The sequence below is a fragment of the Neolamprologus multifasciatus genome, chromosome 12 (assembly GCF_963576455.1).
Source record: "Neolamprologus multifasciatus chromosome 12, fNeoMul1.2, whole genome shotgun sequence".
Classification (NCBI taxonomy): Eukaryota; Metazoa; Chordata; class Actinopteri; order Cichliformes; family Cichlidae; genus Neolamprologus; species Neolamprologus multifasciatus.
In genome coordinates, this window is record NC_140450.1 from 24385144 (window position 1) to 24398321 (window position 13178).

The 13178-nt window shown below is 43.0% G+C and overlaps 1 protein-coding gene across 4 annotated transcripts in view; it reads right to left on the reverse strand.

Annotated features, from left to right (window-relative positions):
- Nucleotides 1-637: 637 nt before the first annotated feature.
- The window catches only part of LOC146507054 (tetratricopeptide repeat protein 28-like), a 189000-nt gene continuing 176459 nt past the window's right edge, over nt 638-13178 (reverse strand). For 2 of the 4 annotated variants that reach the window (XM_085179392.1, XM_085179394.1), the window contains exons 14-25: nt 12219-12359; nt 8767-8911; nt 8432-8611; nt 7767-8311; nt 7259-7506; nt 7023-7147; nt 6703-6934; nt 5947-6023; nt 5199-5222; nt 4346-4475; nt 4139-4246; nt 638-3958 (exon numbers count right to left, since the gene is read on the reverse strand). In XM_085179392.1, coding sequence (XP_085035518.1) covers nt 2346-3958; nt 4139-4246; nt 4346-4475; nt 5199-5222; nt 5947-6023; nt 6703-6934; nt 7023-7147; nt 7259-7506; nt 7767-8311; nt 8432-8611; nt 8767-8911; nt 12219-12359 — 3568 coding nt within the window. In that variant the 3' untranslated portion in view covers nt 638-2345. The remainder of the gene's footprint in view (nt 3959-4138; nt 4247-4345; nt 4476-5198; nt 5223-5946; nt 6024-6702; nt 6935-7022; nt 7148-7258; nt 7507-7766; nt 8312-8431; nt 8612-8766; nt 8912-12218; nt 12360-13178) is intronic. The other 2 variants (XM_085179396.1, XM_085179393.1) reach the window with 2 other exon arrangements.

A 13178-nucleotide genomic window follows, 5' to 3' on the forward strand; every position in this document is an offset into this window, starting at 1 on the left:
TAGAATCCGTTATTCCACACTTGAACACGTAAAAATACTAAATATATAAAATATTAATAATTAAAAAAGTTGAGCATGCGGTTCCATTAAGCTATAAATCTGTAAATAATAATTACTCCATATTTAATTAAAGACGGTACAAAGACACAAACACTGAAACCGAAATGTAATTTTCTTTTGTTGTTTTAAATAAAAAGAAATTCATGTTTTTTACATTTTTGAACATGGTATGGCAGATTTCACCTGCTCAACAGTTCAGTGTCTCCTTTGTCATCTTTTTTTCATTAATATGCCAAATGTTTTCAGCGGGGCCCACAACTGGCTCAGTTTGCTGCTGCTCTAATGCACAAACCATGTTGCTTGCCAGCAGGTTACTGAAATAAGCAAGGTATTGCCTGAAAAAGATGACTGGATAGTAGCTTATGTTATCCCAAAACCTATATATACTGTGTAGGATTAGGTGTGCAAGTTACCCATGTCTTGTGCATCAGTCCATACATATTTTTCCATATTTGTTGCACCATATTTGTTTCAGGTCATCAAACAAATTGTAATATTTAACAGAGAAGTAAATATAAAATGTAGTATTTAAATGATAATTTCATTTAAAAGCTACTATACCTATCAGGCCCTGTTAATAATCAGACCTGGATGTGACTAGTTAAACTGGACTAGCTTTCCAAAAACATAAACACAAACCAAAAAAACCCCATAGAAGTTTGACAAACATACAAAAAAAAAACCCCGTAGAAGGCAAAAAGTGTCAGGGCACTGTCTGTGACCCATGTTTTCTAGTTCTGGACATTATGCTATTTGCTTTTGAATATTCATTGTGATTCTTAGGTTCATGGTTATTCTTTCATCATGTTTTAAGTTTGTTTCTGTTAGCCTTCAGTTCTTAGCAATCTTAGTTCTCTCTCAGTGTCTAATCTTCTTCTGTGTTTAGTCAGTCTTTGTCGCCATGTTTACTCGTGTCTCCCCAGTCACTGTGTCAAGCTTGCGTCTGTTGTTTCCCGTCCTATTTTGATAGTCTCTTGTCCTGTATCCATTCTGTTCACTTTGTTCAGTCTGATTTGTTCCTCCTGTGTTGCCCAGCTGCCTCTACTTCCCTGATCATCCTTTTGTGTATTTATTGTGCGAGTTTCCTTTTGTCCCTCGTCATATCGTCTGTTCATCTAAGCTCATGTTTCTGATCTCGGTTTCCATGTTTCAGGTTTTCACATTCCAGGTATATAGTGTTTAGTATATACCTTCCTCCAGTTTAGTCCCCGTCCATCTTTCTTTTTAATTTTTTCGTACAGCCAAAAATAAACTGTTTGCTTTTCGTTAAGTCCAGTTCCGTCTCCTTAGTCTGCATTTGCGTCTGCTCTCTCTACTCCAGAGGATCTGACGTGACAAAAAGAGGGCAAATAATTTACTCATTATATTGTTCATATTACTTTCAGCTTCAGCAATGTTATATTTGTACTATATTCAAGTAAATATAAGATTTGAATGATATGCTAATCATTTCTCTTTTTGGGACAGCCGTCCCAACTTGAACTGGAATAAGGTCTCTATAGATGTATGAAGCCACACAAAAGAATAATGTCAAGAATACAAGAAAGCAAACATGATGCTTTATTGAAACAGTTTACTGATAAATGACAGATGGTTGTCATGAAACTTTCATGTTTAATCTAAAAAAATCATGGGCTAAAAAGTCATACATGGTACTTAACACTGAATAGCAAGAGAATCCATGCTTCAGAGCAGACACTCAATTCACAAAGAAATCAGGCAAAATGCCCTTTTGATTTCAATAAAAAATATTAAATCTTTTTCTCCACTCTATCCATCTTTACATGGTACAGGTTTGTTCACTTTTTAATCATATAAAAACGCTTAATACTGATTGTGAAACACTGGAATTAATTTACAAAACATAATAATAATTATTATATTAATAACAATAACAAACAATAACAATAACCATTAAATTTAAAAACAAAAATAAAATGGAAGAAATCAGTCATAGGTGTTGCATCTTGGCCCACACGAACAGCAACGTTTTTTTGGGGAAAAATACCGAATGGCATTTACATCTACCTGACACACAGTTACACACAAACACAGTATCAGGTCGTTGAGTTTTTTTCATTGCCATTTACAGTGTTATGGGCACAAAGACTAGACACTCTCTAAAGCACTCATGTGCCTCTGCAGAATCAAACTCACAACCAAAGAAATCCTTCTCGCTGTCAGTCAACCTTGATGGACCAATGGCGGTCCCCAAAAAGTGCCCTACCCCTCCAGCACCCAGGATAGTAAATGTTAGGTAAAAGTATTGGACCATTTTAAATGTCTCAGCATTTAGAGGAAGGGAAAAATCTTCCAGGTGACAGGAACTTGTATCCATTGCCAGCAGGTAGTCGGATAGAACGAGCACCAGGGCTACTGCTAGTGGAAATAGTAGGTGATGGGGCCACTTTTCTGGGGTTGGAGCAGTGATGTCCATTGGAAGAGTTCTTGCTACCCCTATCCAGTGACTGCAGCCCCAGCTCCCGCAGCTCCAGGCTGTCTTGGGTGTCGTTAGGGGAGCAGTGACGTGGGGAGAGGTTCAGAAGACTTAGTACATCTCTGCTGGCAGAGGCGAGAGGACCGGGTGTGCTGTGGACAGCTTTGACGGGACCTAGATGTTGCTGTTGTTGGGCTGCAGCATTAGCCCAAAAGGTCTTCAGATTGTGGATAGCTTGTACTTTTTCATCAATGACCCCTCTTCTTAGTCGATCCAAATCCGCCGTGTCAGCTGATGTAGAGCAGGCAGAGCCTGTAGAGGAGTAGGAAAGAGCAGGAGATGGAGCACTACCAGCAGGGGACTGGTGACCAGAACTGGGAGACACGTTGCTCGGGGAACGAGAGATGTGGCCACTGTACGGGGAGCTCGGGTACTTTAATTTGAACTGTGCGTGAGCGTCTGAAGTGGGTGAAGGATGGCTGCCCTCCTTTTGGGAAGACTCAGAGACCGCAGGGCTATTGTAGCCAGAGCTTATCTTCTGCAGTGAAGAAGATCGGGAGGGAGGTTTGGGTCTTGGGGAAGACTGAGCTCGACCACTAGCGCCGCTGTTAGGACGGCTGAACGCACTAGTTTCAGAAGAGCGGAATGCGCTACTCCGTGCTGAGGTTCCTCCAGCTGTCCCGGCCTCTGCACCAGCCCTCTGAAGACTACCCACAGCACGTAAATGGCTGTGAGTCTCTTCCAGAATCTTCTGGGCCAGTTCCTGAGGATCTAGAGGGACAGTTTTTTCTTCCTGAGACTTGACAGTGCTGTCCGTCTCAGTACTGGACTGGTCAGATTCTCCTGTATCTGAGCTGCTCACCTTACCGACTTTCTGAAACGGTGAGTTTGGGCTGGGCACCAGGTTTGTTTTGACGGGAGATGTTGGGGTGCTGACACTGCCCCTCGATGATACAGATACAGTGTACCCTCTCCCCGTTCCTGTGCTGGAGCCACCGACGACACCCCTGCCTCCCCGGTGGTGGCGCTGGCTGTGGCCCGGTGGCAAAGGCAGAGAGTCGCAATGACTTCCCAGGGGCTCACTGCTGATAATGGAAAAGCCCTCATATTCCTCCTCATCTCCGCGGGCTCCCGCCACTGCAGCAGCTGCCCCATGAGGAGACGAGCGGCTGCGAGGAACATGAGGGTGTTTGTGGACCGAGTAGTGTGCCGTGACCCCACCGCGCTGCCGATGAGCAAGGAAATCACAGTCTGACTTGGAAGCAAAGCTCATAGAGGAGGCTACAGAGCTAAGGCTATAAACAGAAATGGCATCAGATGCTTGATTGTCCAGGCAAGGAGGAGAGAAGGGAAGGCTTGAGTATCCCATGGGCAGGGGGTTCGACACAGACTGGGCTGAAGCTAGGGACTCAAGGGAGGATGAGCTGTCCAGGCTCAAGCGCTTGGGCAGTTCTGTTGAGTCTGAACAGAAAAGAAAAGAGATGATGAAAAATGTGACATGAGATAAACACAGGATAAAAACAGGCTGTTAAAAAGTACCAATGCACAGTTCAGATTCCAGTGTACAGGGAATCACGTTAGGAGCTCAACAACAATCAGTAAAGAATGAAAGTGCATAAGCAAATAAATACATTTACTTACCAAAGAGTGCCAGCAGAGACTGGAGAGCAAAGTGCAAGGTGCGGCGGTTGGCTAGCTTGCCTGTCTTCAGTACTACTTCTTCTTGGCCTACCTCACATAAGTCAAACCCTGCACATGCAAAACAGGACAACAGCTGTAACTTAAATAGACATATGGTAGACAATAGGATAGGGACTTTTTTTTTTTTTTACATAATAGATGACTAACCAAGAGCAGCCAGAAATTCATGGCATCCTGGCAGTCTCCATAGCTGCACACTAATGGACACCTGAATGGGCAGCAGGGAGAAATCCTGTTCTTTCTCTCCTGTCTGTAGTTGGACTAGCACCTGGTGGAGCTGAAAGAGACAGGGGACAACATTACAATAAAGTAGTGGAGATGTAATTAACGGCTTAAAAGTGAACTGGGTGATCAAAGCGTTGCATCAGTAACTTAAATAACCCAAGCAAAAAAAATTATACAGCTTCTTCCTTTTAATAATGATTTTATTTTCTTCTCTTTAAGTCATCCAATTAAAACATATTCTTGTATCTTGTATAAGCCTGTGTCCTAAAAAAATATGTCTGAGCCCAGTGCACGAGCGATCTTGGCAATAAAATAACTGTAGGTAAGCTGAGCTGAAAGGGTTCGGGCTTTGTAGGGTTTAACACGCGGCCCGAGAGCACACTTACGTGTTTTGTTTGGGGATTACTTTGCTTTGAACAGAGACATCTTTGTCAACTTGACGCAACTGTGCAGAAACCCCTTCTTCTCGTTTCACCCGACACGATTGAGAAAGGGTTTTTTACATCACAGATTTACCCCCGCTTCCACCCTGAAACATTCCTTTGACCTGAACCAAACCCAAGTTCTAAATCTTAAATACCCCCAAATCCCTTAGCTTTAACTGAAAACTAGCAAAGGAAAAACTATGAACAACACAAGACAGTAAACGTTGCATGTGGAGAGGAAAAACAACATGCATTTTCGCCAATACAAAGAGAGTTTAGCAGAACAGACAGTAAAGAGTGATTTAACAAGATAGCATGGGATGGAGTGCTGGTAGTGAATGCACACTTACCATCGCCACCATATTTTTAACAGCCTTCAGACCACACGTTAGGAGCAGGGGAGAGAAAACAGGCGTTTAATGGCATGCACACAGGCCATTCGCAAAAAAAAAAAAAAAAGGAAAAAAAAAGAAAAAGAGTAAAGTACAAGGATTTATGGCAACAAGAGGATACAGCAACAAGTAACATTAGTGGTTTAACAGATTAAAGTTTAATGCTTGCAGCATATATAGATTAGATCAAGTGTTTCCACAGTCTGTCCACTGACACACACACGCTTACATTTTGAGGCTATGAAAATTGCCAATCACAAACTAACTTGATGGCTGTAAGCATGTGACAGCCACATGTTACACGTAAACAGGGATAAACTACGTCAGTCCCAGATTAATTGTCTGGTGTCGTAAGCTCGGGGAGGAAGAGAACAGAACTCAGACTGTAGTTAAGACTTTGGGCAACTAGTTAGAATTCAGTGCAGCATTTCAATGCAGATTAAGCTCCAGCTTGAGTTGCCAGTTCATTAGAGCGTATCCAGTCCTGACATTACCAAATTACAAAGTGATAAAATCACTGATATGCTTCTTCTAGCAACGCACTTATAATACAAAGGTGTGGCAAAGTTCCAAAGAAAGTGAAAGGGGACTGCTACAATGCTTTTTAACTCTAAGCAACAGGAATGGTATTTGTCATTTGAACCAAAGACCAGTGGGTACTGGGTGCAAAGCTCAACAGCATTTGTTCAGAGCTGCAGGGACCTACCCGGTTGATGAGCTGCTCTCCTGCCTCTGAAGCTGTAATGAGTTTGCACAAAGCTTGGAGAGCTGGCGGTGGCAGACCTAAGGGATTGGATCAAAGGACATTCTTCATCATTCATTAACAAGGCACGTTGGTTTAAATGGTAGTGGTAAAAAAAAGTGCTAAACATGGGGCGATACATAGATCAATGAAATGGCACAAACATAAATTGTGTTAAAATGTTCTGAGATTCTATCACAGAGTAATGCCAGGAAGGTGTCCTGGTCTCAAACTCATCCTGCAGCACGACAACAACCTTGCAACTCCTGTTGGGGCTATAATAAGCTATGTTTAGTGACAAGCATAACACTAAATGCTCCCAGGATTTAGAGCAATCTTCGTGTGCATTTTTTGGTAAATAAATTGTGTTTTCTCATTTAATTGGATTATTTGACATCAAAATTTTATGGCAATGTTTTGGTTGTTGTTGTCATTTAAAGAAAAATGTTATTTTTATTAATGCTCAGGTAGGAATCAGTGCTGCTGTGTAACAGAAGCTTAGCATCATAATGATGGTAGCACTATAGCAAAGACAAACAATATCAAATACCAACAGTATTTAAACCTTTAACTTTATTCAATGAGAAATGTTCAATTTCCCAACATTATAAGCCAAATAAGTTGTCATAGCACAGGGATTTGCTAGTACTTATAAATCCATAACCTTGGGCACATTGTAAATAACTTGGTTTGTTTTAAATAGCTACATTGTCTACATACCCAGCAGTGACTGTAAGGTGGTGCTGCACTGCTGAAGCCTGTCTCCTGGGTCAGCAGTGGGAAAGAAGACAGCAGCGGGGATACCGGTGCCTGCAGAGTCAAGACGGAAGCCCACAGCTGTCAGCAGAGCCTGCCAACCAGGGACACCCCCTACTTTGTTCTCCACACTCTGCTGGGATGTATACATGGAATTACGCTGGCCATTCTGTATCCTCTGAAGAGACTTTTCCACCTGCAGTGAGCACAGCAATGCATCATCAGTGTTTTTGAGCAGTGCTGACTGTGACATCTTGTAAAGTAAGTAACGGTGCGTGTCTCACCAAGTGAAGTAAAACTCTCAGAGCATCGCGAGCCCGATCTGGATACTGTAGAATCTCAGCTAAAGCTTGGCCAATTAGGGAAGATGGGCTGTTAAGCTTCACATCATTGCCAATCAGCATGTATCCTGGAAAAAAAGAAATAAAGTAAGAAGAGCTCAGTTTCACAGGGATCTTCTTTTAATTACTTTGTTTATTACTAATGTTGAAATAATGCATAAAGGAATTTCATCCCTGACCTGCCCAGTTGGAAGGGTGCGAGTACTGCTTGCTGCTCTGGACAGTCTTCATGGCATCTGCCAGTGCCGCACTAGCTTTGGTCCCGTTGAGAAGGGCGGAGTAGAAGGCATGGACAAAAACCTTGGAGGCAGCAACTGGGACAGGCCACAAGGACACAAGTACACACTGAGCCCCAGCAGCCAGGAAAGCTCTAGTCAGTCCCACAACACCATCTGCTGTGACCTTGCTGCTGGACTCTTGGTATGACCTGTAGCCACGAAAAAAGGCTCAAATGTGAAAACTGTAAAACTAAAATGTCAAGCTTGAAATTTGGTATTCTACCCTGTGCTTATCAAATAAATCATGATGTACATTTTAAGTACATTTGAGTATTTAATGAATTTCATGTCAGTCAATCAATTTTGAATTCAGATCTTCAGTATGGTTAATCTCATGGTTTTTTAATTACTTTAAATCGACATAAAAAAAAATCACTATTTAGTTGTATCCCTTTGCCAGTCTACCTACCCCAGCACAACCAGCTTGACGGGCAACCTCAGATCCAAAATATCTGCAGCTGTAAGCAGGAACTCCTGAAGGGGCGGGCTGTCACAGATGCTCTCCACATCACTGCTGTCATCCTGCATGTGGAGAGACTCTGGGATGGTGTAGCCACTTCCAGTGGAGCCCTTTCTGCCTCGGCCACTGCTGCCTGTTCTTCCCCCTGCACCTCTTCCCACTGTTCCCACTCCCACATTGGCGCTTGCTCCCCCAGGCACAGCCTCAGGGTTTGGGGTGAGCACCAGAGCAGCTAATTTCCAAGAAATGTGGGTGGCGAAGTGGGCGCATTCAGCCTGTGTTAGAGCACTCATGACCCTCTCCTTTGTGGCAGAAGAGCCAGCAAGGGGTTGGCATCCCAGCAGCTCAGCCACCATTAGTGCTTCCTCCTCTGCAGACGGCATAGGTCCCCACAGCCAGCGATCCATCACAGGTGAGGGAAGTCTCGGGTTACCCACCACTGCTGCCATCGAGACGCCGCCGCATGGGGCTGGTCCAGGACGCCGAGAATGAGCCTTAGAGGACATCAACAAATTTTACCTTGTAGCACAGCAAAGCTTAGGACGGATGGTGAATAGTTTGTTATAGCATTACAGATTGTAAAAATGTGACAAAGTTTAAATAAGAAGCTGTACCTTTGCACTGGTTCCAAGGCCATGAATGGAGGGCACAGCAATGAGGCTGAAACGCTCATATAAGTATTCATTAGAAGAGCTTCCTTTTAGCAGAGCAAACGGGATGAGGTACAGTTCTCCCTCAAGCACCATCACTAGTTGCCTGTGTCTGCCAACAGGCCCACTGGAGTGCATCAAGCCCTGTGAGGCAAGGATATGAAAACACTTAATCATATAAAGGAAATTCATTTTCTTCTGCTTTTCTGTTCCTCTCGAAAGCACCCTATTGTGTTTTCTTCTCTCTGTCACACAACTGCCTCAACAGACAGACAATACCCCGCCGAAGTAGTACTTACCCCCTCCATAGGTGCGATGAGCAAATCATAAAGTGCCCGCAGTGGAGGTTTTCCAAGGTTGCTGGAGCGACGGGGCAGGGAAGAGTTGCCATCTTTGGCAGGAGACATTGTGTTGCTGAACAGGCTTGTCATACTCTGGCAACTCCTGCAGAGACACAAAACAAAGTACTGTAGTTTTCGTTTTAATCCTGAAAACCTCAAGAAAGTTTCAGACACTTAAGATTCTTCATGATTTTTGAGTTAGGAGTCCTTGCTGAGACTAAACCAACTTTAAACTGTTCAAATAACACTATTTCGTTGGGCCTTTCTGGCCTTCTTGTTAATTCCAAAAAGCAGTTTTGCCTGTGTGTTGCGAAAGTGGATGACAAAGTCCATTTTTAATTTAATAGATAATGTGTCACAGAGGATCATCACGTTCATATATCTGCTCAAATGTAGAACAAATTTAATCCAAGAGGAGGTAGATGAGGGTAGGATATAATAATTTGTTGTTACCCCTTGGGAAGGCAAGTATAATACAAAAGCTGTTTCAATTCACTCAGTTTACCATGTCAATATGTAAAGCTCCACTAGATGGCAGTATTGCACTGCTTATCTAGCACTTATTGGCCTAAATAGGGGCCAGACTGGCAGAATCACCACAGAAGGAGAGCACCATTCATGCATTTTCTTCAACATTTTAAATTCAGAACATCCCATCATCTGTTCGTTTTGTTGTCTTCAATCTTTATCAACAAACCAACTCAAGATAACAGCACAATGCGTTTTGGATGCCTGTTTGCTGTGTGAAGGGAATGACAGCCCTCAGCTCACATAGAGAAAGTCAGCATACTGAGAACTGTGCTAATGGTGGCTGAGGGGCTAGAAGCCTTTTCCTTTTTCCAAGCAGGGCCAAGTCACACTTGTCACTACTCCTCCATCTGTTCCACCAGCCAGAATTTCTTCCGGACCCAGCCAACAGACATCTATCCTGCCCTTCTGGTAGCCCCAGGCCACTGGCTTTCCTCCAGCCTCCCGACACTCTGTCTCTCTCCCAGGCCTTGGCATAAGGCTCCATGGGAAAGCAAAACAATCGTTTGTTAGCCTGACAAGAAGAATGAGTGAGGAGACAAGGGATAAGCCAAAAGAAGGTGAGTGTCAAGTGTAAAGGGAGACAGTGAAAAGAAAAGACTGGGAGCTGTAGAGAGGCCGAACGTGAAGATTGCATTCAGTGGCTGTAAGTAAAAGACGGGTCTTTAAGTGTCATCTGCGTGGTAATCAGAGATAAATAAATCATCCTCTAGTATACATTTAAAGGTGCAGTGTGTGAAATCTCTCCACTAGATGTCAGTGGATTGCAGCTTGCAGGCAACTGAGCTCTGTTTTGTTATCCATCCAAATTCAGTTGTGTAACCCTGGCTACGGTGGCCAATGTAGGATAAAGAACTCTGGATGTCGTTCATCTGTGAGTGTAGGCTGTCAATCTGCTGTTTACCTCAGCTATCAATATGCATGTCTATGTATTCTGGAAGTGGCTGTCAGACTTTGTGAATGAAGGCTGGGTCTCACTCCTGTCTCATGTCAGTGATACTGAGACGAATTGTTGATGATATCCTGAACTTAAGAGCTGATCTTTTGCCACTGTTAGCTGCTGTTAGCCAGCGTTAGGGGAACTTCATTTGAAGCGGATCCAACATTGCTGGGCTCGGACACCTTGCAAATGAACTCAGGAAATGTGTGAGACGATATTTTTAAAGGTTTATTTTTAGGACATTCAAGCCTAACATTGGCATCTAATTACCCGGTGACAATATTTAACTGCATGAATAAATACACACGTTTATTCAAATTTTTGTGTGAAGCCCTGGCTTCTGTTCAGGAGATGAAGCTTGAGATAAGGAGGAAGAGGATGAGGCAAAAAGGAGGAGGAGAAAGACACTATGAGAAAGAGATGATGAGAATATACATGTACAAATGTTAAATGGTTGAATATAGTTGGAAAGAGCTATTGGTGATCTTTAAATTCAAAGTTACGTATAAGGTGTGCTGCGTATGAGGCTGGTGAAATGGCCATGACATGACAACGTGACAGGGCAACACGGAGGCTTCAACAACCTGGCACTTGCTCCAGTTTGTGTATCTTTAACGATTAATTCTAAGTTTACGAGAACGCATGATTTTGTTAGAGCATGTAATTACACACGAATTCATGTATAACTATGAATACAATATTCTTTTTTTCTATTTAATAACCTAAAAAATAACTACTGTACCTCTAAGCTTATTATATTGGCTGTCTTTGTACTGCTGATAAAACAAACCTTGCACCATCCTTTTGGCAGAATTTTCCAGAGAACTGCAAGATCATTAAACAATCTTATCAAGTTACACAACGAAGACACAAAGAGACTTTCATTATCACTTTCCCACAGTAATCCTTCCAAGCTCCGTACTGAAGACGAGATCTCAGTGCCCTGTACCTATTTTAATTTAAATGTCATTCAATTAAGGTTTCTTTTTGAAATAAACGTATCCTTTCTCTTTGTAATACATAAATATCAAAATCCTGAAGTATTCGTATAAATTCATTCCATTAAATGGTAATAGCCTAAACATGTAAGGAAAAATAGCAGGAGAAAGTGAATTCAAAAAGAGCTCTTGAATAACACACAGATTATCTGACACCAAACCTCAAGATGTATGGAGGACAAAGAGGTTTTCTCAATTTTCTCTTGCTTTTGGTATTGTGACAGACGACAGGCTCCTAAGCATGATGAGCTTTATAATTCAGATTTTTTTTTTTAAAGGCCCAAAAGAATGAGGGGATTATTACCGGCAGCCCATTAAAGGGGCTTAATGAGCACCAAGACTCAATTAAAGCTGGAATTACCCTCTCATCAAAGAACAGCTCAACTGTGGACGAGGACAGGGAAATATGACCCAGACACACAAGTATGCACACACATGCACGCACATTGTCGGTATACCTTACCAATCAGCCCAATGTAAATGAATACTCTGCATAGTGTCAATAAATAACACTGTGAACAAGCCAGTGGCGCTCCCACTAAAATCTCATAAATCTGCATAACAAACACAGACATGGCAAACATTTTAAAACCACATTCATCTCCATGTCTGCGCCTGGCAAACAGTCACACGCACATGTGACCACATTCACGCACACACAGGGCTTCCATCAGAGTAGACAGTTGATAAGGGCTTTAGCAGCTTTGGCTTTACTCAGTCTATTTAATAAGGAGGATTCACATGCTGCCTCTGCGCTGGCTAAACAATGGAGAAAAGAGTCCTTTCACAGATGAGCCACAATACCCACGAATCTCCTTACTCGAGCAGAGACTTTTAATCTTCTTCTTTGTGCAAAAGTGGGTCTAAGTAGCATTTGGTGGTTAACACTGCCACTCATTAACAGCCAAGGAACATTGAGGTGATGTGCATCAAAACCCCTCTACCTGTTGAACAGGTTGTTTCTGGACACCATGCGCAGGAAGCCCGTTGGATCAGTGACGGAGTTAAGCTTGTTGTTGAGCTCCTCAAATTGTTGATCCAACAAATCTCCCGCCTCACTCTCAGTCTCACTGCTCGAGCACCCTCTGAAAGAGAGAAAGAGATGGAGTGAGAGGCATCCAAGGCCACAGAAATGTTGCCAAGAGAAAAAAAGCATGTGAGCACAGCAGACAATACACTCTTATATTGTTTCGCTGTGGATAAATCAAGTACTCACAGAAACACACACACACACACACACACACACAGACACTTCTGACCTGCCAAAAAACACACACCGTTCAACCCTCACGCATTTGGCCTCTTTTTTTCAGCCTGGATCCAACAGCCTGATTGTAATCCTTTCAATATAATGCCAGTAATGCTGATCCAGTCGTGGGGGTGTCATCCCCCCCAATCACTAGCTCGCCACCACTCTCTCATCTCGCCCTTCATGCGTGAACCTCTCCTTTGATATCATGCAACTCTTAGAGTATCTCACACCAGCTGTATGAACTTCTTGGAACCACCATGGGATCTCTGATTGCCTTCTGCACCTACCACTGCAATTCTTAAAGCCACAGTACGTGGCTCACACTGAGATTCGCTCTCCGGGAATGAACATGGTAACAGACCTATTCAGACTGGATTTTCAAAAAGATGGAGAGATTCCACATGTTAATACGCAGATTTCGACTATCACAAAAGCTGTGTCTTCCGCTCTCTTTATTATCCTGTCTTTCACACACATATGCTCCTCTCCATTTTTCTCCATCCCATTCATTCTGTAGACACTCATTTCAGAGTGCTGCCTCCCTTTCTCTGCACTCTGGAGACTGAATGGGCTGGTAAGTGGGGCCATATGGTGCCCATCCAGGCGCAGTGGTGTGTATGCAACTTCCCATTGGAGACGTAAATGAGCTGGT